At 42.3% G+C, this 23,434-nt stretch overlaps 2 protein-coding genes and 1 long non-coding RNA gene across 4 annotated transcripts; 2 read left to right on the forward strand and 1 right to left on the reverse strand.

Annotated features, from left to right (window-relative positions):
- Positions 1-428: 428 nt before the first annotated feature.
- kcnj16a (potassium inwardly rectifying channel subfamily J member 16a) lies at positions 429-11,193 on the forward strand. Its single transcript, XM_080872767.1, has 2 exons — positions 429-525; positions 8,361-11,193. The coding sequence occupies exon 2, from the start codon at positions 8,371-8,373 to the stop codon at positions 9,625-9,627; it is 1,257 nt and encodes a 418-aa protein (XP_080728893.1). The 5' UTR covers positions 429-525; positions 8,361-8,370; the 3' UTR covers positions 9,628-11,193.
- Positions 11,194-11,892: 699 nt separating this feature from the next.
- Positions 11,893-17,376, reverse strand: LOC308391067. Of its 2 annotated transcripts, none has more exons than XR_013970562.1 (3): positions 16,990-17,376; positions 15,812-15,917; positions 11,893-15,460 (listed from the first exon to the last, which is right to left on the reverse strand). It is a non-coding gene; the product is annotated as an uncharacterized lncRNA (long non-coding RNA). The 2 variants fall into 2 exon arrangements; XR_013970563.1 differs by having other exon boundaries at positions 16,412-17,376.
- Positions 17,377-17,537: 161 nt separating this feature from the next.
- Positions 17,538-22,837, forward strand: kcnj2a (potassium inwardly rectifying channel subfamily J member 2a). The gene is made up of 2 exons (XM_080873101.1): positions 17,538-17,765; positions 19,719-22,837. The coding sequence occupies exon 2, from the start codon at positions 19,964-19,966 to the stop codon at positions 21,239-21,241; it is 1,278 nt and encodes a 425-aa protein (XP_080729227.1). The 5' UTR covers positions 17,538-17,765; positions 19,719-19,963; the 3' UTR covers positions 21,242-22,837.
- The last annotated feature ends 597 nt before the right edge of the window (positions 22,838-23,434 follow it).

Genomic DNA, 23,434 nt, shown 5'->3' on the forward strand with positions numbered 1-23,434 from the left:
TTCAGTCAGTGGTGTTGGAGACGTCGTCAAAAACTAACGGAACAATGAGCAGAAAAGTACTGTGATTTTGTGATCCACCATGCAATATCATCTGGAAAGCATCTGATTATCAGAGACTTATTCTTTTAATATGCCAATAACTGAAACACTTTAGTGTTATTAAAGCAGTGTGGGATCATCTCGACAGAATGGAACAAAAGGAATAAGGTGTGGCTCAAGACTTTTGCACTCAGCTGTATGCATTGTATTAACTGATCTGGACATGCAAAACAGAAACATGTGCGAAGCCCAAGTTGTATCTACATGTACGCACTCCTGCCCTCCTTACTCTGCATAGACACACCTTCAAAATTACAAATGCTCACCTGCCTGTGTGACATCACAAGATGCTAAAGGGAGGTGTTAATCTTTGTTTTTTACAGTGGCGAGTGGGCTGGTTCATTCCAGCAGGTGGCTGCTCGGAGAACCTCTCAACCCAGGTACAGACAGTCCTGCACTCTGATCAGCATTTAACTTTACAGAAAGGTAAGAACTGATCTGTCAAGTCTTTATATTTTTACTGTTTTGCTAATCAGAAATGTCAGTGTCAGAGTGTCAAACTGATCTGCAGGCCTGATGGAACTGACATTAAATATGGATTTAGAGACTTCAAAGAATAAAAGAAATAATTTTATTCTACTAGATAAAAATGGTAAAACGTCTTTGCCCATTTAGCTAATTCCCTACTGTATACTATATAAGCACTGGTGTTACCTATTGGTTGCCTGAGGCTCTTATAATTAGATGAATAACTTCTACTGCAAGAAGTACGCAGAACAATTGGTAATCTGAGCTTCAGTAGTACGAGCAGGAACACGACGCCTGGCTGTTTAAAAAAAACAAAGTACATGACGAGATGTGGTCAAGGTGATAAGTAATGCTTGTACTCGTGTTTCACAACGAAATCTGATTTTGCCTGGAGGGTTACTTTAAACATCACATGTGTTTTAAGCGATGCAGGAAATTAATTTCAAAAGTAAAGAGATGAGGTGAATGTAAGAGGTGGCACGGCTCATCACAGCAGCACTGACTGTTTTATAAATATGTGTCTATTGAACATTCAAACAAGCAAGAATGCAGACTGCAAAGGTCATGCTGGTTATGGAGAAAGATCGTGCAGTTGTAGCAAAATTTAAAAGTCACACAACACATTTAAATTAAATTACCCAGGTCTACAATTAAAAAAAAGAAGTCCTGAACAATGACACTGTAATAGGATGGTAGAAACTAAAATTAGTAGAAATATACTGAAATATGAAGAACTGTCTCTGATGAAGCAAACACAAATCCAAACACTTGTTTCGTTTATGTGGTATTTGAAGCGTGAATAAACCATTAACCTTCAGGAGTGGGCTGCTTAAAAATGACCAACATCCTTTATTGTGCATTTAAAAACTTCAGGCACTAAACCTCCTGCAGCAAGGCTCAATGACAACTGAATGCAAGTCTAAAGGGAGCTGGAAATATTCCCAAAAGATTGGAGGCTTTGAAGGTCATTAGAGGTGGCAGAAAGCTCCGGGGTAGAGTTGAGCTAGCCACCCGTATACACGGTTCTGTTTCAGTGAACCGCAAATGGGTGGCACAGTGTCATTTGCAGTAAGTGAGCATGTAATGGAGTTGTAAGTGCCCCGAGCAAGAGAGGAAACAAGCCAATTGCCCAAGTTGTTCCCAGAGTTCATCCTTTGATTCTTAGACATTTAGGCTAAATTTAGAACACAAAAGGATGCTATCAAAAATGTTTGCAAAGATAATGACATAAACCTCAGGAATATAAAGTATCACAACTCTGAGTGCAGTGGAAACGTCATGCCAAAGGTCAGGATGTGTTTTGGTTGTTCTGTGTGATGCTGTGTTTTGTACACAGAACACAGAATTAAGCAAAGTGGTTGTGGTGAAAACAGCCCAACCTCATGAGTCAACATCTCACAGGGACCTGCGAGGCCTGTCTGAATGCCGCTGTAGTCGTTGCTAAGAATATTCCGACGACTGTCTATCATTTCCTAGAGAAACAAAGCAATCTCAGATTACAGTACAGTATATTCATCGCATGACTGCAACAGGTTTTGTTTTTCTTAGTATCTTGAAACATTTAAAAACACATTGGGCCCTGATTAAAAGGTCTTTTCATAGCCTGACATTCCACTTCCTGTTATGATCAAATTCACTCTGACAACACTTACATCACCTTAAGAAATGTCAAATTAATAATGCAGTAATTATATTTATTAGCTGACCACATGAAACAAGATGAAAGTATCTTAATTTAACTTGTCTGCTTGTGTTACTCTTAAAGAGCAGTTTTAATGACTCCATTTAATATTCATTGTTAGATTCGTTTTCATCGTGTCCTGGTGTCTAGACTGAAGGAGAAGAAAAAATATTTCTTAACAGTAGCTGCAAAACATGTGAAGATGTACATTACCTAAATCTAATGTGCATTTTCCCAATTTGTGTACGTGGCCAACAAGATGTTTACCATGTTCATTTTAATTTGTATTTTTTTTTATTTGAAATTTTTCTGAAATTTTACATTCAAATCAGCTTTATTTACACAGCACCAAATCAGAGCAACAGTCACCGTAAAGCATTTTTTATTATAAGATAAAGATTGTACAATAATACAGGGAAAACCGCAACAATCGGGTGATTGTATGAAACAGTTTTGTGACAGTGGGAAGGAAAAACTCCCTTTCAAGAGGATGGGCTGAGGGGAGGGAGAGAGAGAGCCAGATATTGAGAATAACTGATGATTAAATGCAAAGGGGAATAAAAATATGTGAGTGAACAGGAAATGCTCAGCAGGCCTATTGCAGCATAACTAACATACACACGTTATCTTTCTTATGCCAGGATTAATATGCACCATAAATGTCCATTATTTTTTTAAATTGCATAACCAATGCAGGGATTTGGTGGGGTACACCCTAGACAGGTCACCAGTCTATCACAGAATTAACACAAAGACACTCATTCATACTCTCAATCATACTTTCAGCCAGTTACAGCCAATCAGTTAATCTAAGGTCATGTCACACAGACCTTGAGAGTGGTGGGCGATTGACTGCCAATCACGGGCCACAAGAGACAAAGCGGTATTTCCCAAACAGTTAGCGAGTTGTTGCTGGCAGTCACTTATTGCTAAACCCTGGTGAAGCATGCCTAGAGACCGGTCAGTGACGCGCCCAGTGCGTATAATGCTACTTACTGCACATAATGTCCCCCTGTATAGAGTCACTAAATGTATATAATGTTCTCTCGCTTTTTGCACAGTCGAGGAGCGTGTCAGGATACATGTCACTGCGTGTTGTACTCGTATAACTATGCATGTGACAAATAAAGGATCTTGAATCCCAACAACTGATGCTCACTACAGAAAGAATGTGTACTCCACAATCAGTTGGCAGTTAGTTACTGTAGCTTTAGTAGCATATGGTGCTGCACCCAAAATGTCCACACAGAAAGGAGCACGATGGCCACTGAATTCAAACCCAGAATCTTTTTTGGTGTGATGTAGCAGTGATAACCACTGCAGCACCCTGCAACTTATATACACTGAACAAAAATATAAACGCAACACCTTTGTTACTGCTCCCATTCCCCATGGGATGGACGTAGAGACCTAAAATTCATTCCAGATACACAATATAACCATCCCTCCCAAACAGTGGTCACAAATCAGTCCAAATGTGTGGTAGTGGGCACATCTGCTATATTGAGATAATCCATCCCACCTCACAGGTGTGCCACATCAGGATGCTGATCTGACATCATGAGTAGTGCACAGGTGTACCTCAGACTGCCCACAACAAAAGGCCACCCTGGAATGTGCAGTTTTGTCTCACAGCAAAATGCCACAGATGCCACAAGCAATGAGGGAGCGTGCAATTGGCATGCTGACAGCAGGAAAGTCAACCAGATCTGTCGCCCGTGCATTGAATGTTCATTTCTCAACCATAAGCCGTCTCCACAGGCGTTTCAGAGAATATGGCAGCACATCCAACCGGCCTCACAACCACAGACCTCGTGTAACCACACCAGCCCAGGACCTCCACATCCAGCAGGTTCACCTCCAAGATCGTCTGAGACCAGCCACCCAGACAGCTGCTGGAACAATTGGTTTGCACAACCAAACAATTTCTGCACAAACTGTCAGAAACCGTCTCAGGGACGCTCAACTGCATGCCCGTCGTCCTCATCGGGGTCTTGACCTGACTCCAGCTCGTCGCCGTAACAGACTTGTGTGGGCAAATGCTCACATTCGATGGCGTCTGGCACGTTGGAGAGGTGTGCGCTTCACGGATGAATCATGGTTCCCATTGTTCAGGGCAGATGGCAGCTGAGAATGTCCCAGTTCTTGCATGGCCAGCATACTCACCGGACATGTCACCCATTGAGCATGTTCGGGATGTGCTTGACCGGCGTATACGACAGCGTGTACCAGTTCCCACGAATATCCAACAACCTCGCACAGCCATTGAAGTGGAGTGGACCAACATTCCACAGGCCACAATTGACAATCTGATAGACTCCATGCGACGATGTGTTGCACTGCATGAGGCAAATGGTGGTCACACCAGATACTGACCGGTTCTGGGTCCCCAGACCCCCAATAGCGCAAAAAACTGCACATTCCAGGGTGGCCTTTTGTTGTGGGCAGTCTGAGGTACACCTGTGCACTACTCATGTCAGATCAGCATCCTGATGTGGCACACCTGTGAGGTGGGATGGATTATCTCAATAAAGCAGATGTGCCCACTACCACACATTTGGACTGATTTGTGACCACTGTTTGGGAGGGATGGTTATATTGTGTATCTGGAATGAATTTTAGGTCTCTACGTCCATCCCATGGGGAATGGGAGCAGTAACAAAGGTGTTGCGTTTATATTTTTGTTGAGTGTATGTATACCTAATAATGTGTATCATACAGCTCGAGAGCAAAAGTCAGGACTCATGTACTAAAGCCTATGAATGCTACTAGTCCTGAGAGTGGACATTCTTCAGTGAAAACGCTGAGATCTTGCAGAGAATCACTGAGAAGTTTGACAGACTTGGAGCTGCTAAAAGAAAAAAGCAGCACGATTACCAAAATAAAGTCAGATTTATTCATTTGAACACTACGAATATCTAAAAAAAAATGAATAAATATCTTAGCAGTCCAGCTATTCAGTCATTGAAATTGTTTTACATATCTTGGTATGGACCAAAGTGGTGGACTGACTTACTGTATCTAAGTCTGAAACGACCAGTGTTCAGTAACGAACGTGGTTTTCACTTTGTTTCATGTAAACTGAGTATTTGTTGGAAGCTTAAATCTATACGACTAAAGAAAAGTATCAAATACATGAATCGTTTGACACATCTTAATGAACATTCGATGACTGCCTTCACTTTTCTAGTGTTCTGAAAAACATGGGAACTAAAAGTTAGATTTCAAATTGATAACCTACAAATGAATCAGTAACTCAGTGTCAGTTACTTTCCAGTAGGAAGCTGCACTTTTCTCTTTTTGTATTATCAGGGTATTTAGGAAGGGATTATGGGAAGCTAACAGGACGTTGTTTCTATGACCTCATGGAGCGAGCTCCATGCTCTGGCAGTGGGGATGTTCACTGTGGCCAGAAGAAAGTGGAGTCTGTGACTGGAGCCCGGTTCACTCAGTCAGATAGCGGTGATTCAAAACCCATTTGTTTTGGGCGTAGAGGATGCTCTCAGTGGTTTGGCTGTGATTGATCCTTCTTCTGCCCGTGATCGCACCATGACACTATTCCAGTTTCCACATTAATTTTTCCCCTGCTAACTTTGACCAGTTCAATGCAGTGGTGTTTCCTTTATTGGCCCTCTGACAGTACTTTGACCTCCACCCAGAAAAAAAAAGGATCTTGGGCCATTGATTTTGGACAGCAGCAAAACTCTGCATGGAAATATGTGCAAAAGACATTAATCTGTGGCATAAAACAAGATAAAACAGCACAATTCACATGAAATCTTCTGTTTGATGCATTTTCAGAACTTTTAATCGTCTAATGATGATTACCGTAATAGATGAGCCTTTAATGGATTTATTCCACTACTGCCTGAAGGTGCATGAATGCCATCACCTTAGCAATGGCTTATTAAACAAAAACTAAGTAAGAAGCTAAAAGAAGTGGCAGCTCGAGCAAGCACTGTTGCAGTGAGTTTTGTATCTCCAGGCAACTGCCCCATTAGGATTAAACATATTAACACAAATAGCAGGAAAAGTGGGATCATTCATGGTAAACATTCCCATATTGCTGCCTAAAAATACACCTTCAGAACAAATCTACAATGAAGACAAAATTATAAAATACCACACAAATGACATAACCTTGGAGATTACCAACTGATGTTTCAATACAGGGAGACCTCCACTCTTAATTGATTCCTCCAGCATCAGAGTCTGGAAAGAGAGAAAGTGGAAAATGGAAGAGGGCGGGCGTTTTACTCTCACAGTAAAAAGCCCTTTGGGATGTTCCAAATGAGGATGTTAAATAATTAAACAGCTTTATGTATATCACATCTCTGCTTCTTGTCAGAAATTAATCGTGACACCAAAAACACTCAATAGCTAATAAGCAGTAGAGTCAAAATTAATTCAGTTTGTCTTTATGAATGGTAATAGTAAATGGATCGACTCTTATCTAGCACTTTGCTACTCTCCTGAGGCAGTTTGAACATGGATATGGAGCTGAATATAAATGAGGATATTTCAGGTGCATGTGCAGAAGTGTAATTAGAGCCTTAACAAAAATGTGCATTTTTGTGTCACAATTTTTGGACTCCTGATTTAGGTCAGACATCAGACGGCGGCTGTTCAGTCTGCAGACTTGCCCGTCTGCTTGTCTGTCTGTTGGCTCCAATTGTCATGACCTGCATTACTCTAATGACCTTCACTCAGGTTTTGGGTCAATTTAACTACAATACCAACTGCACAGCTCTCAGTCCAAAGTGGCAAACTATAGAAAGCTGTTGATTTTAACACTCTTGTCAGGAACTGATTCAAAGTTAGTTAGGAGGTAAATTCTAAAGATCTGGGAGATACGATTATCCATCCTGTCATGAACTGAAAGGTTCGTCCAGTTAAGTGGACCCGAAAACGCAGACAAACACAGGCGAGGAGTGCTTTACAGTGATACTTAATTGGAACAGTGACCTAAAGTAACGAGTGAGGCCCAATAAGGCTAGTTGCAGGAATGGGGAAGAGGTCAGAGAGCCGGGGGAATATTCTGTAACAGAGGGAGAGGTAGTTATAGTCTGAAGAGAAAACTGGAGCTTGATCGTTAGAAACTGAAGAATTGTTTGCCTTACTGTGCCAGACCGGGTTAGTATCACTGAGGGGAGGGGAGATAGGTCCGTGGAAAGCATCTGGAGGGTCTCAAGCTGAAGCGTGGAGGTCGGAGGGCAGGCTGGGAGACAGAGACTGTCCAAGTAAGGTGAAGCCAGGGTTGGAACTCCGCTGAATGAAGGGAAGACAGAAATTACTCCAAGAGATAAATCACACAAGGACCACCACGAAGGGTAAACGTCATTTATCACCAAGAAGAGTAGAACAAACTGATGAAGAGGAGCCAGTTGAGTCAGCTTAAGTAGGTCTCCCGCTGATTGCTCGCAGATGAGGCTCAGGTGAAGCACTGAAGTCTCCGCCCCCAAGGGATGGCTCAGCAGCCACAGAAGGAAAACCCCTCCAGGCACTCCCACAGACCATGACACATCCAGCCTTTCTAGCTTAAAAAAAAACCCCAAACAAATGATTTTATTATCATTTAATTTAATTTTTTTGCTATTTTCAAGATTAATCCAAAGAAAAACATCCTGAAGACAGTTGATTTGCACAAATATCCTGTGTTATCCACCCAACAGGCCAAAAAAATTCAAATATACTGTTTAAAGTAAGGTAAGAGCAGGGAAAGCAACATGTTCTCATATTTTAAAACCATAATGCAAACAATGGTTTATGGTTGGATCTTTCCTTTAAAAAATACTTAAGTGGTTATTCAATGACAATATCAGAATATCCATCGTTCCATACGTTTTGTTAACTGCTTATCCCTTACAAAGACTCTCCAAGCTGACTTTGGACATAAGGTGGGATAGATCTCAGGCAGTCCATGGGGAACCATTCACTTTCACATCCACTCCTAAAAATATTTAGACTCACCAATTAAACCGAGCAGAAGTTCAAACCAGGAACCTTCTAGTCATGGTACTAACCACCTTGCAACATCAAAGAATGATCTGTTATTGTCTTTGTCATTGTTTTTGCATTTTTGCATATGATATCTTTGATATGTTCCCTGCAGCCTCTGGAAGATGCATCACAGACAGTATACGTCTGTGAGCCGCACTGATGAAATCCCCATGAAGACCGAAAATGGACCCCGACCCAACAAATACCGCTACGTACGTAAAGAAGGCAGCTCTAACATCATGTTCCGCCATGTTCCTGAGGAGAGGCTGCTGTTTGTGACCGACATCTTTACCACCTTGGTGGAGATCAGATGGAGGGTGATGTTTCTGATCTTTGCTCTCTCTTACATTCTGTCCTGGCTCTTTTTTGGAATCCTCTTCTGGGTCATCGCTCTCGCTAATGGAGACATCAAGGATCCCAACACTGAACCCTGCGTGTTTGAAGTCCGCAGCTTCACAGCCGCTTTCCTCTTCTCGCTCGAAACTCAGACCACCATTGGTTACGGATTCAGAGGAATGTCTGAGAACTGCATGCATGCCATCATCATCGTCACCATACAAGACGTCATGAGCTGCTTCATTGATACGTTCGTCATTGGAATTGCTGTTGCCAAAATGGCCTCGGCCAGAAAGAGGGCGCAGACGGTGGGCTTCAGCAACCGTGCTGTCATCAACCTTCGTAATGGTTACATTTATCTTTCCTGGAGAGTTGGGGACTTCCGCAGGTACCACTTGGTGGAGGGGACAGCTACCGCCCAGATAGTCCGCAGTACGATGCACGCCACTGGGAGAGTTGATGTGACTTATGAAGACTTGGTCATCCAGCAGAAGGACATCATCCTCGCCACACCAACCACCATCTATCACAAGATTGAACCTGGCAGCCCGCTGTACTCCATGACTTATGCTGATCTGCAGAGAGCAGACTTTGAACTGGTTGTGTCATTTACCTACACAGATGACTCCACAGGTATTCTGCATCAGACGCGAACCTCTTACACTCCAAACGAGATCCTCTGGGGTCAGCTGTTCCAGGAGATGATCAGAGTCGGCAGGAAGAGCTACAGGGTGGATTACAACTTGTTCCATCGCACTGAAAAGATACACGTCCCCCTGGTTAGCGCTAAGGAGTTCGAAGAGAAGAAGCAACTGCAGCTCACACGACACTCACCTCGACATTCACCCAGCTCTTCCCCACGGCTCCCTTCACAATCGCCATCTCAGGATCACCGTGATAAATATTTGAAACCCCCGATGGTAAAGGTGGAACTTGTGAGTGACAGCCAACCTATACCAAGTGTTGCACCATCTCAATCAGACAATAGTCAGGATCAAGAAACTCTGACTCAGCCAAATAATCAGTCAAGTGAAGAAAATTGAAAGCAAAGCTGTGAAATTCTATTTCATCAAAGAATCCTGCAATGGTGTTCATGATGGGACAAAGTTTGAGCTTGTGCAGCTTGAGAAATTGATAAATAGTTTCAAATATAGACAGGCTTTTGGAAATATCACTTGACTTTACAAAAGTAGGTGACGATAGCCGGTGTGGTGATCCAGATTCTGAAGTTCTAACCTCACAGAAGCTTGATAAACCCTTTGCTTTATGTACAGGCAGCTGGACGGTCCTTGTGGCAGATAACACAGTTAAAATACCCAGTGCTGTCAGCAGACAGAGGTCATTGTTCTAACTTTTGTTGAAGCCTCCCAATATAAGACCTCACATCTTCCCCATTGAGCGTGGCTTGGTACGTCTTAATTTTATTTGTTTTAATATTTTGCAGGAAGATGGTAAACGGCCTGTATTTGTATAGCGCTTTACTAGTCCCTAAGGACCTCAAAGCGCTTTACATATCCAGTCATCCACCCATTCACACACACATTCACACACTGGTGCTGGCAGCTACATTGTAGCCACAGCCACCGTGGGGCGTACTGACAGAGGCGAGGCTTCCGGACACTGGCGCCACCGGGCCCTCTGACCACCACCAGTAGGCAACGGGTGAAGTGTCTTGCCCAAGGACACAACGACCGAGACTGTCCAAGCCGGGGCTCAAACCGGCAACCTTCCGATTACAAGGCGAACTCCCAACTCTTGAGCCACGATCGCCCCATGTGACCAAAATTGTATAAGCAGCAAAGGAATTTCATGAATGAAATGTACATTTTCCACTTTTGAACTAATGACTTTTACCGTTTCTGTGTCTAAACACGGGCACAACAATGCAGTGTAAACACAAACCCTTGTTTGGCTTATTGTCAAAATAATACTGATAGTACAGCACCTGAGCATCCGGTTTAGTACAACATTTTTTACCGCTTATTAGGTGGAGTTCTTAAAACTAGAGTTCACAGGATCAGAACATTTATCTGAAAAACACTGGAGATGAGTTCATCCACGCTCGACTACACTGGGGTACAACCAGGCTGCAATAACCACAAGCACGTAACTGTGATTACTGATTACCATGCTGACTGGATTGGGTTTAGCGGGTGTCACTCTGTGTTAAAAACACAAAGTTGTAAAACTTGCACTGAGAAATTTTTATGAGGCAAAAGTGATCATATGTATGTGTCCTTAAGGTTAAAAAATGAGTAATTATGAGCCAGGATGAGATAATCAAGAACAGCCTCTAAAGGGGAAGGCTATATGACTTTGACTCAAGAGGTCAAATATTTAATGTAAAGTTTAAAGTCTTGGCGTTGCTGATGGCAAATAAATTGAAGTCATGCAGGTGACTACAGTAACATCCCATATTATGATGTAAGTCAAAGTTTATATAACACACAGGGAAAATGTTCTGTTCTTTTATGTTTGTGGTGGAGGAATCTTTGTTTAGTAATTTTAAATAAAACCTGCTCGTCAAGCCATCTTTCTCTCTGTCTTGCACACACACAAACAAACTCATTTTTATATCTTAATTAATTGACATAATGCTTCCCTAGCCGCTTACCCTAACCATCAAAAATGAATGCCTAACCCTAATCCTTAGCCTAAACCTAACCATAACCCAACTGTAACCCTGACACTAAAACCACATTTTGAGCCTCAAAAATGCCTTCAAACGTGTGGGGACTGGCATTTTGTTCCCACACACACACACACACACACACACACACACACACACACACACGGAAACTTGTTTGCTTTTTGTTAAGTTAAAAAAAATGCAGATGCATAAATATTTTATGATTTGAGGAAGAGATGCGGAGAAGGCACTGGAAAAAAAAAAGTATTTCCAAGAAGATTTTTGTTACATCTGAAAAAAATGCTAATTATAAAAGGCTACCATTGTCAAAGATTTTAAAAAGTGATGCTTACATATATGGTTTGTGTATCAACTTTGATGATCATCCCTAAGATGGATCATGGTTTGTGTCTGAGAACAAAAGCTTTGATCGGGAAAGTCACTTTAATGTGAAGTAACCAGACAGACAACGATAACCAGATGCTCCTGCCCCACACGCTGCTTTGTGGCTTTGATTTGCACCGCTGCAGAATCCCATTAAAAACATGTATTCTTTTTCATCACGTATGTAAAACTGGTCAGTTCCAAGCGCTTGATGTTGTTCAGGCCATGGTGATGTTGCATGCTGCTTTAACGGTCTTCCCGTCAGGCAACTCAATCGCTCAGTTTTGTTCACTCAGATTCTAACTGTGTTAGAGGGTCCGACCAGCCTGGGCACGCTCTCAGTGGGCCTGATGATGCACCGTTCACCTGTAACTCTTCAGCTTTTGTTTGCTGATGTCTTCAGACAGTTTGTATCTTGCACGGAGCTCTTCAGCTCTTCTGGGAAGGCTTTCTGAAGATACTGTGGAGATTTTCACTCATTCATTTAGAAGAACATTCTTGAGGTCAGATGCTGATGTTGGACAAAAGGGCCGGGCTTGCAGTTTTCATGCTGATTCATCTCAAAGGTGTTTGATATGGTTGTGGTCTGTGTGGGCCAGTCAAGTTCTTCCACATTATACTCATCCAACCATATCACTATGGAGCTTGAATTGTGCACTGGAAAAGAACAGAGTCTTCCCCAAGCTGAAGCACAGGATTGTCCAGATGACCGAATTCACCCACTGGCCGGTCTTTTTAAACATCTATTTATAGACGCAGTGATTTTTTTCCCCTTGAAACAAAACAAGTACAACTGAAATAACGTCACAAACTTTCAGTAACACTTCACGCTGATCCTTTCATGATGAAACAGAACTTTTGGCTGCAGCTGCTTGTAAATAAAGCCTGACTTCACATTTGGAAGCTCATCTGCAACTGAAGCAAAATTTGTTTTCAGATGAACGGCGTCATCCCACAGAGGCCCCCAGGACGGCCACAGTTTAGTTTTTACAGGCCTGTCTGACCCCCTCTGTCTTATGATCACCACTGACCTCACTGCATAAGGACATTTGATTGGCTTGTTATTAGAATAGCTAAACATACACTGTTATTACAGTGAAACCAATGAGTCACTAATTTCATGGCTTTTAATGATCCTTGATGTTGACACAATACACAGAGTACCTTGAAAGCCACATTCTTGTTTTAAAGGAGGGACTAAAGAGAATTATAATTCTCAGCATCAAGAGAAAGTCCAAGTAAATTTGTAGTGTTGCTGACGAGCGGCGTGTGCGGAAGTTGGTCGATGTGAAGAGCAACATGAACAACTCTCCCTTGGACAGAGGCTTAAAAACATCTACAGTATAATTACTTTCTGTGCAGCATCTGACAACTCCAGCCACACCCATCACTCGCTGTATAGATGCCGCAGCGCCATAAAGATGTGATGCATCATTCATGAGTTCGAGTTGTATACAGGTGTACCATCTTCCTATGGCAATAATGAATAATGCAAACTTTATGCTACTACCTGCAGAAAGAAGCAGGAGGAGAACATAGAGGAATCTAGTCTGTAAGTGGAGATTAATTTTGAGAAATATAAAGAACTTAAATCATGTAATATGAGCAGAGGTGTTTCCAGGATTTTACAAATGGGTGTGGCACGTGCCCCCCAGAAGGGTTACCGGACATCAGAAAATTATATCAGAAATAAACACCAAACAAAATCAATTGAATACTGGTTGACATTCTGCTTCTATAAACATGTGAGATTCAATTTAAAATATATATTTTAATATCTGTATAGCAACAAAGCACAACAACATTTGCCTTAAGTCACTGTATACTGTAAGATAAGGACCCTACAATAATACAGAGAAAACAGAAAGACCCCAACAATCAGACGAACCCCTATGAGCTAGCACTCTGCTGACAGTGGGAAGGAAAAACTCCCTTTTTACAGGAGGAAACCTCTAATAATAATAACAATAATGCATTTTATTTGAGGGTGCCTTTCTAAAACCCAAGGTCACCTTACAAAGAGAAAAAGATATCAATAAAACAGTAGATTAAAATTAATTAAAATGAAAAAACAACAACAAATAAAAACAAAAAAAACAAATAAACAAGATTTGACAGCAAGTAGGATCTGTATTAAAGCGAGTAACCCAGTTTAAACAAGTAGGTTTTGAGCTGTGACTTAAATAAGAGAAGGGAATCTATATTTGTTAAGATGGAAGGAAGTGAGCTCCAGAGCCGAGGAGCAGAGCGACTGAAAGCTCTGTGCCCCACAGTGATGAGACGAGCAGAAGGAACAAGAAGATGAGTGGTAGATGAAGATCTGAGAGAGCGGGAAACTGTGGTGATATGAAGCAGATCACAGAGATAAGGAGGGTCAAGGTTATGAATGCACTTAAACGTGAGAACTAAGATTTTAAAGCTTATCCTGGCTTCTATGGGCAACCAGTGAAGCTGTTGAAGAATTGGTAATATGGTCTCTTAAGGGAGTACGAGTTATGACCTGAGCTGCAGAATTCTGAAGAAGCTGAAGTTTATGGAGGGACTTATTGGGGAGAGCAAACAAGAGGGAGCTGCAATAATTGATCCAGGAAGTAATAAGACTATGGACAAAGATTGCAGCAGCATGGGGAGTAAGGAAGGGACGAAGTCGGTTAATGTTACGCAAGTGAAAGTACGCAGACCGGGTTATGTAATTAATGTGAGACTGAAATGCGAGAGTACTGTCAAGTATGACACCCTAACTCTTTACCTGTGGGGAAGGAAGGGTGGGGGAATTGTCAATATTAATGGAGAAACTGTGAAATTTGGTTAAGATAGAGGCTGTACCAACGAGTAAAACTTCTGTTTTATTACTGTTAAGTTTGTAGGAGAACCATGATCTAATCTCCATAAGGCAGTTCGAGAGGAAGGTAGGTGGAAGGGATGAATTAGGTTTGGAGGAAACCTAATTTGCCGTATAGGCAAATGCTAAGGGCGCCGTCCATCAGGGGGCGCCACGCCAGTGCCACAAATGTTGAAAAAAAAAAAAAAAAGTTGGTACTATTATTTCTAAATACAAAAAATAATCCCACGTTAATTAAAATGCAAAGTAAAGCTTATTTAATAGAAATATTATTTGTTACAACATTACACTACACTGCTGATGTAGGGGGGCGCCACCTAAAATCTTGCCTAGAGCGCCAGATTGGTTAGGGCCGTTTCTGCCCATAAGGGACAACTTGGCAAAGAACCAATTTGTTCCTGCTTTGTTGCCAACAGAAAGCCGTCTCAGTAAGTTTAGACTGTGTTGAAGAATGAAGTTGCTCATACCAAATGTTGACTTTCAATGTCATTAGACTTGTAGAAAACTCTGTTTACTGTATTTCCATGTATACTTGCACACTATAATAAATCATTGCATCCATTTCCATAGCAAAAACAAATAAATGGGTGGTTCAAGACTTTTGCACAACAGTTTAGATAGATAGATAGATAGATAGATAGATAGATAGATAGATAGATAGATAGATAGATAGATTGCCTTTATTGTCACTGTACAGTTGTACAATGAGATACAGACCATCTCCTGCAAAACTAATCATGTTTTGTTTTTTTAAATTCCAAGAAAACTGATTTAGTTACCTCTATTTTTATCTTAAACTTAACACTAAAGCCTGCTGGCTCCCATGGGTTTTAGTTTTTTAGAGTTTGCACCTTCTAAAATATGTTCAAACATGTGTTTGAGCTCTGGTGGACAGCAGACACACGCCTGTGCTAGCCGAACCAGGGAGGACCGCCACAGCTTGAATGAAGACACTTGTATCCAACTGGGCATTTTCTTTGTCACATATAGCCCCGTCATGATCAGCTTCCATGTGTGTATTCTGTGTGATAAAAACATAAATCTACTATTAAAAGATGAAATACATTATAAAGAGCAGGTGAGATACAGCTAACAGTTGTCTTTGGACACAGAGGACTTGCTAACATCTGCTAAATGAAGCTAGACCATAACACTCCCCACCAAGTCTCAGCTATAGCACAGAGGCTAACAGTAGCTTGGCTAACAGTAAAACACAAACAGACTTCCACACATAGTCAGTCTCTCTCTGTATAATCGCTTAAAGACAGAAAATTGGACCCAGAGTGTACTGGAAAACAAAACAACACAGCACTCATCACTCCTACAGAAATAAATATATTCAGATCTATATTTATACACATGCATTACTTACTCTTGGCATTAAGGATGCAAAAAAGCAGTTTTGCAAATGTTAGCTCTGAAGATCCAGCTTTTGTTCCTGCTTGTGGTGGGTCCACATTAGGAAACATGATTAGAGACTATAATAGAGACACAAAGAGCAGAGTAAATATGAAGCCAGCAGCCATTTAGCTTACATAAGGAACACAACTGGAAAAAGGAGTTCATGAGAGCTGGCATGACTCTGTCCACTGGTACCAAAACCAGCAGCTCGAAGATTAGCAATGAATTATATCATGTTTATTCTCTGCATAAAACAATTTGATGGTTTAAAGCGGGGATACTGTTCATGCTCGTTAGGATAACTGGTGAGTCTACATTGGCTGTAGATGTGACCGCGTGTGGCTGCGTATGATGAACTGGTGAGCTGTCCAGGCTGTAGCCCTCCATTCACCCTCTCAGGCTATTAAAAAGGCCAACAACAATCATTACTGGCCAGTGGCTCAGAAATCTCAGCGCCTTCTCAGTCCTGCATTAGTTTAAAAGGCTAAAAACACAAGCATTGGAGTGCAAAAGGCTGAAAAATCTAGTCTTTACTGATGTCAAAACGTTGTAATTAACATCAAGACTCTACCGTGTTTACATATTTCATCTGAATTCTCCAGACATGGTGCTGCCGTGACACAAAGCTGCTTGAAGAGGTCAGCCCGAGTTCCCCTCTGTCACATTTCAGAGCTCTCTGTGTGGGAGGCACTGGCGTGGTTAATTCCAGTCTCCAGCTCTCCACCTTGTGGTCCACATGCAGCACCGACCCGCTGCATGTGTCGCTCCCTTTATTGCTGGAAATTGGGCATGGAAAGCAAACACACATAGGGCGCACAGCTCACTGACACAGGTGGTTTGGGCTAAATATATGCGCTGCTATAAATACCCAGAACTAAAAATAAAACTAACAAAAGGCTTGGTGAAAAAGCACGCAGTTGCGGGTAATGTTTATCATGAATTAGTAAGCAGGAAGAATGATTTAGTCAATGGCTTTAAGGCAGCACAACTACGAGCCTGACCTAAAATTATAGGGCAACAGATGCACAGTCTAAACATCCGATGCAACTCGATAGCTCAGTGGAGAAAGACAGTCATATCATAATACAGGCATGTAGGCCTTTATTGAGTGAGTCATTCTTTCCAACAGAGCACATTTTCCATACTCACATTAAAAAAGAAGATCTAAGAAAACAGCGAATATCACAGAAAAAAAAAGAATGACAAGCAAACTGTCAGGAGCAGGTGGGAAGAGGCGTGGAAGTCCCAGATTCCTCGAGTTTGAAAGGGATTAAAAAACGGATTTTCTTCTGTTTGTGTTACTAGGATAAAGTAGTTGCACACCACCTTTAACGCATTTATCTTAGCCGCAAACTTCATCCAAATGTACCACGTGGACGTTTTGTTTTCTAGACCCATGAAAATAATATTTATATTTATGCCGCTTCGTGTTTTAACTTTTCGCCCTCACCCCTCGTTTTTTATATTTATCGCGTCGTGGCCCAGCTACAGTGTAATTGCTCGCCATTCCTTCTTGTTGTGTCCTGTTCTCATCGCTCGCGTAGATCAAACGCTCGAAATGACAGAAAAAACAGCGAGTTATTACGCCTCTACCACGGTGCGCGTTCGCCCCCCCCTCCTCCCAGTCATTGGCCGGGCGCGGAGCCGGTGGGCGGGCCGTGCCGGTGCGCTACTGTTTAAAATGCTTTGGGGGAACTCAGTGCGAAGCACATAGTAGAGACCGGTCTTCCAGAGAGATGAGAGAAGGTTTGTGGTTTTATCCTGTTGATTCCAAAATAATAATAATACAAAACTGAAAATAAGCAGACGCACGGAGACGACGCTGGTTGTAAAAGAATCCGCAAAAGCCCCCCCAAAAACCCAAGAGGAAGTCTGGATTACTATTTCACCGAGGTGATTCCAACCGGTCTACAAATGAGCAACAGGTAGATGAGACGATATTTTCTTTTAAGTCGTTCCTTGTACAGATCTACTGCTCTTGCGCTTTAATGTAAGATGTTATGCTTTATTAGGTGCTTTACGCATGTCTGAGGAGCGTGTGTGATGGTTTGATTCTCCACACGCAAGCTCCCTGGCTTCTCTGTTGTCACAGAAGTCAGATGGGCCCGCCAAAAGTTTGACTTTATCATGTCATAACCGCTTCAAGCTTCACACTGAGGTCCCGAGTGTGACGCTGCGGTTGAAGCGAAACCTGCGGGTCTTTGTCAGTCTGAGGGTCTGTCCGTCTCTGTGCGGGTGATTGCATCAGAAGGCAGCTCCTTTTTTCCCCTCGCACCTGTTAACATTTGTCGCTGGCATCTGGTGCAGCCTGAGAGCAGCTCTGCCCGCCTCTTTACGATTAGATACTCTTTTAGCGACGTTTAAAAGGCAAAAAAAAGTGTATACAGCAATAATAATAATAAAACAACAGTTTTGATTTTGAGTTTACTTATTCAGGAAATGTTGTACAACTGTTTTTTTTCTAAAATAGTTAAAAATTGTTAAATATTCGGTTGTTTTGAATGAGAAAAGGAAAACACGCTGTATTCGTGCAGTTTTTCTGTACTGCGCACTTAAGCCACCGTGTGAAGAAAAAATACACACTGGTCAACAGTGCAGCTTACACTGCAATCAGCATGCACATTAAATAATGTACTGATGGGCTGAACTTTACTCAACTGTGCCTTCTCTCGTTTTTTTGAAGTTAAATCAAAGTAAGTAAAAGCCCAAATTGCATCAGCCAGTTAAACATCCTGCAGGTGTGAAACTTCAGTATGACTCAGCTGTGGCAACATATTCTGTGCTTTAAGGGTGCATGTGATACCCTCCAGGCCCGGAGGAACTTTCTGCTCTCTGCTGCCAACTTCTTTCCCATCTTAAAGCCTCATGCCACAAGGAGAAATCGATCCTAACAAACGCAGAAAAAACATAACAGGGCACTGGAGGCAGTGCTAGGTCGATATAGACCCTGTTGCTAGGAAAATTAATGAGAGGTGTTTTAGTTGTGCTGAGAAAATCCTCGTGGGGCAGCTGTTATCGCAGCAGAGAGGAGAAACCCCTGAGGGCTTTCTGAACGTCAACAAGCTGCATGTCTCTTATGCACACGTTTTTTCCTCAAAACCTATCGAAAAATGACAAATTTCCACCCTGAAACTGACCTGGTGAAAGCTGAATCAAGTTGAATGTTTTCACACATTTAGTGTCTCCTTGAAACCTTAAAATCTTTCTTACTAGCTAGATGATGTCATAATAATGGTAGTAGTACATAATAAAATGAACTTTAAGTTGCGTTAGCTAAACAGCTCGGGTGATTTTCACCTCACTGAGCACCTAGATGCATCTATGTCTGATTTTTTATTTTTTTGGGAGGGGGGATTTTCAGTCGCAGGTTGTTGTGCATGCTCAAATTTTGCTGAATATTGTTTGAGGGATGAGAGGAAGGAAAATAGTTTGCATATCTGGGCTTTCTCAGTGTAAATAGTTTACATAATCCATCAGCAGTGCAAGACCAGCAGCACGAGATCCCATAGAAACACAGCAGCCCGCAGTCTGGCAAGAAATGACCAGGTCAGCATGGCACAGCCAAGAAAAATAAGTCCACTTTGTAAATGGCCAATAACGGGACCTGAGTGCAATTACTGTGTGGCCTCTCTCAGTGGAAGCTGAAATGTTAGATGAGGGTTAAATATCACTGTTGTTGTTTGTCATAACAGGATGAAATATTGTTGGCACAGAGGTGAGCTTTTCTGGCCCCGTGTATTAAGTTCTCGATGGTTTTTCTCAGGCTGCATGCACGTCTGACAAGCTATTGGGATTTCATGTTCAGCAGGCTCACTTACCTTTATGTATCTGGATGCTAGTTTTCCTAATTGACACCTTCTGTCTCTGTTTCCTTGTAGCACTTGACATTGATGAGGCCCAGTCGCCCAATGAAAGAGGAGTGACCACTTCACCCTCCTTTTGTTGCACTGCATCCAGAGGCCAGTGAGGCTGAAGAGGGATCCCTTCAGCCCGCCTCATTTTGTAACCATTTCCTCTCTGAGTTGGTCCCAGAAGTGTTTCAAAACTGTTTCTCCAACGCTTTTTCCAGAAACTTAGACTGTTTTCCAAAGCAGAAGCAGCACAGCCCTCCCAGACTGAGGTGATGGGAAGCGTGCGAGCCAGCCGCTACAGCATTGTGTCATCAGAGGAGGACGGCATGAAGCTTGCCACAATGGCAGTACCCAACGGCAACAGCAAGGGCAAGGTGCACACGAGGCACCAGCCGCAGAGCAGATTTGTAAAGAAGGACGGTCACTGCAACGTGCAGTTCATCAACGTGAGCGAGAAGGGTCAGCGGTACTTGGCTGACATCTTTACCACATGTGTGGACATCCGCTGGAGGTGGATGTTCATCATCTTCTGCCTGGCCTTCCTCCTGTCCTGGCTGTTTTTTGGCTGCGTCTTCTGGCTGGTGGCCATCTTTCACGGGGACTTAGAAAATAATGACCATCCATGTGTCTCCAATGTTAGTAGCTTCACTGGTGCCTTCCTGTTCTCCATTGAGACTCAAACGACGATCGGTTATGGCTTCAGATACGTAACGGAGGAGTGCCCAGTGGCTGTCTTTATGGTGGTGTTCCAGAGCATTGTGGGCTGCATCATTGACGCCTTCATCATTGGTGCAGTCATGGCAAAAATGGCAAAGCCCAAGAAGAGGAATGAAACACTGGTTTTCAGCCATAACGCTACAGTGGCCATGAGGGACAACAAGCTCTGTCTGATGTGGCGTGTGGGCAACTTAAGGAAGAGCCACCTGGTCGAGGCACATGTGAGAGCCCAGCTTCTCAAATCCCGAACAACAGCGGAGGGAGAGTACATCCCCCTCGACCAGATGGACATAGATGTGGGCTTTGACAGCGGAGTCGACCGCATCTTCCTGGTCTCCCCGATCACCATTGTACACGAGATCGATGAGGACAGCCCTTTCTATGACATGAGCAAACAGGACCTGGAGAACTCGGAGTTTGAAATCGTAGTCATCTTGGAGGGCATGGTCGAGGCGACGGCGATGACCACACAGTGCCGAAGCTCCTATGTTGCCAGCGAGATCCTCTGGGGCCATCGCTTTGAGCCCGTGCTCTTCGAGGAAAAGAACTATTACAAGGTGGACTACTCCCGCTTCCATAAGACATACGAGGTGTCGAGCACCCCTCTGTGCTGCGCCAGAGACCTGGCAGAGAAAAAATTCATTCTCTCCAACTCCAACTCCTTCTGCTACGAAAACGAGATGGCTCTGGACAACAAAGAGGACACAGACGAGGGGAACGGGGGCAGCGTCGGCCCTGATGGCACTCAGACAGACAACATCTCAGAGAGCGAACATAACCAAGCCATGGTGCCTCTAGAGCCCCGGCCTCTGAGACGAGAGTCCGAAATATGACTGTTAAGACATCTCGTGAGAGATTTTCCGAGAGTCGCATCTCTGCTCTGAAAAGGCACTACGAGCCAAGCTGGGTTAGAGTTAGAGGCCAACCCAAACGGTACTGCTGTGGAAAGTGGCAGTGAGGTGTAAGACTTTGTCCTGATGAGTCTGCTTGAACTTTGCATACAGCATGACAAAACACAGCACTATGAACCATGTGCATATCGCAGAATGAATTCTCCATCAAGTCCCCATGAATGTGTGCTCAGTGTCCGGTGACTGCAGAGAGGACGGAGGCTATTGCAGTGACTTGAAAACTGCAGGCATGTCTCAGTTGCTCTGTCCAGCGAGAATGACGCTCTTTCAGAAAGGTGTTTTGTTTTTTTAAGTTCTCTAGTGCTGCTAGAAAAAGTGGAAGTTACACAAAAAACCCTTTAAAACACTTTCATTTTGACACTGTCACAGAACCAAAGAGTTAAGAAATCGGATGTCTGGAACAAAGAAGGTACACGTTGTTTGTTCATGAGCTGGCCTCATAGCAGATGTCACTGAATGCAGTTTTCGCCTGCAATAACCTGTAGAGAACTTTCCTTTGACTCAATAGCACTGATTCTCTCAGCTTTGTGCTTTTGCAGAAAATGTTTGAGCTGGTCAGACTGATAGAAACATGCCTGCTTGCGTCAAGAGAGCCGAGCAGGGTAGTATTAACGACATCAAACTGACAGAAATCATTAATTTAAACTGAGACTGGGGTAATATGAGAATCTGAATGTTCTTAAAAGTGCTGCTATGATGTTGCTTCTTTTTTTTTTTTGATAATGACTATGACAATGCCAAAGAGTATTATTATTATTATTATTTTTATTATTATAGTTATGTTTCTGAAAAAAAAACCAATTAGATTTGGTACAGAAAACGTAGAAAGTTTAGGCCGTTTAATGTAAGGTTTGTTTTTCAAAAACGTGTACAGTTTCTTTTCTTTTCTTTCTTTTTTAAAATGTCGATTATCTGTATCTGGAGCCATTTCATCAAGCCGTAATCTGGACCCGTGTAATGAAGAAGGTGGTCATGTAGTGGTAAAAAAGCAACACTGACGAGTTCTTTTGATGGGCCAGATTTTTCATCTTAAACACAAGAGTTCATTTCAAGGCAAACCTTTATTTTTAAGGTTTGAAAATACGAGTCAGTGTATTGGTGTCAAAAAATCAAATACACTAAAAGAAATTTTTAAATAAATAAATATCAAGTCTCTACGTACAGCCGGTTTCCCTTTGTGCTGAACTAGAAATCGGCCTCAACACCACTGGAGTTTTCATTCTCTGTTGTAACGCTTTTGTTTTACTTGAGAATGTAAGATTTCAAAGAAACAAAAGTACTGTAACTGCACAAGAGTTTGCATCAATACACGTTTATATCCTGTATCTTTTGTGACAGAAAGCCGCTGGGCTCAATAGGCAGATCCTACACGTGTAAATACCTCCCTCCCTGTTGCAGTTGTTTTGTATCAGTCTTCCAAATGTACTGCAAAACCACAGAATGTACAGATTTTGTATTATTATTATTATTATTATATTGTACATGGTATTATATTGTTCTTTTACAATAAAAAGTCAATCGGAATCAACTCGTGTTGCTGGTTTAAATATCTTCTAAAGGGGCAAAGACTATTTTGCATTAATTGTTGCAAATGCAAACACAATGTGAGTGAATTCAGAAGCATCAATTCTTGCGGTACTGTAGAAGTTTAATTTCCGGAGGAAATGATGAAAAATCTTATTTTGAGCAAAAGTCTGTAAAATTTCTCAGCATCTTTTGACACTTTTTATTCATTTTGGTAATAAAAGACATAAACGCCCAACTAAAAAGCCTAAAAAGTGCCCCGAGGCTTTTTAAGCGGTGAGAATGGCTTCAAGAAGGACTTTGGTTTATCTCAGGCAGGATGTTTGGTTTCAAAGTGCGTCGATAGCCTGGTTGGCACCATGTTAGCATTACTCAACTACCCCTAACAGACTTCCGTCACTGGTTCAGCTGAAGATCATAAAATGGCTATTGTCTACTGGAATGAATGCTCGTAAAGAACTGATAGAGTAGATCAACATTTCATTCAGAAATTTTTGTGCCCCTGTGTAATAATGTCTTCATGTCTTCTATAATAATGCATGGCAGGGTTAGTGGCTGCAGGCAGTCAGTGCAATTAGCTTTCACATCAAC

Source organism: Rhamphochromis sp. 'chilingali' (genome assembly GCF_963969265.1).
Source record: "Rhamphochromis sp. 'chilingali' genome assembly, chromosome: 22".
In the NCBI taxonomy this organism is placed as follows: Eukaryota; Metazoa; Chordata; class Actinopteri; order Cichliformes; family Cichlidae; genus Rhamphochromis; species Rhamphochromis sp. 'chilingali'.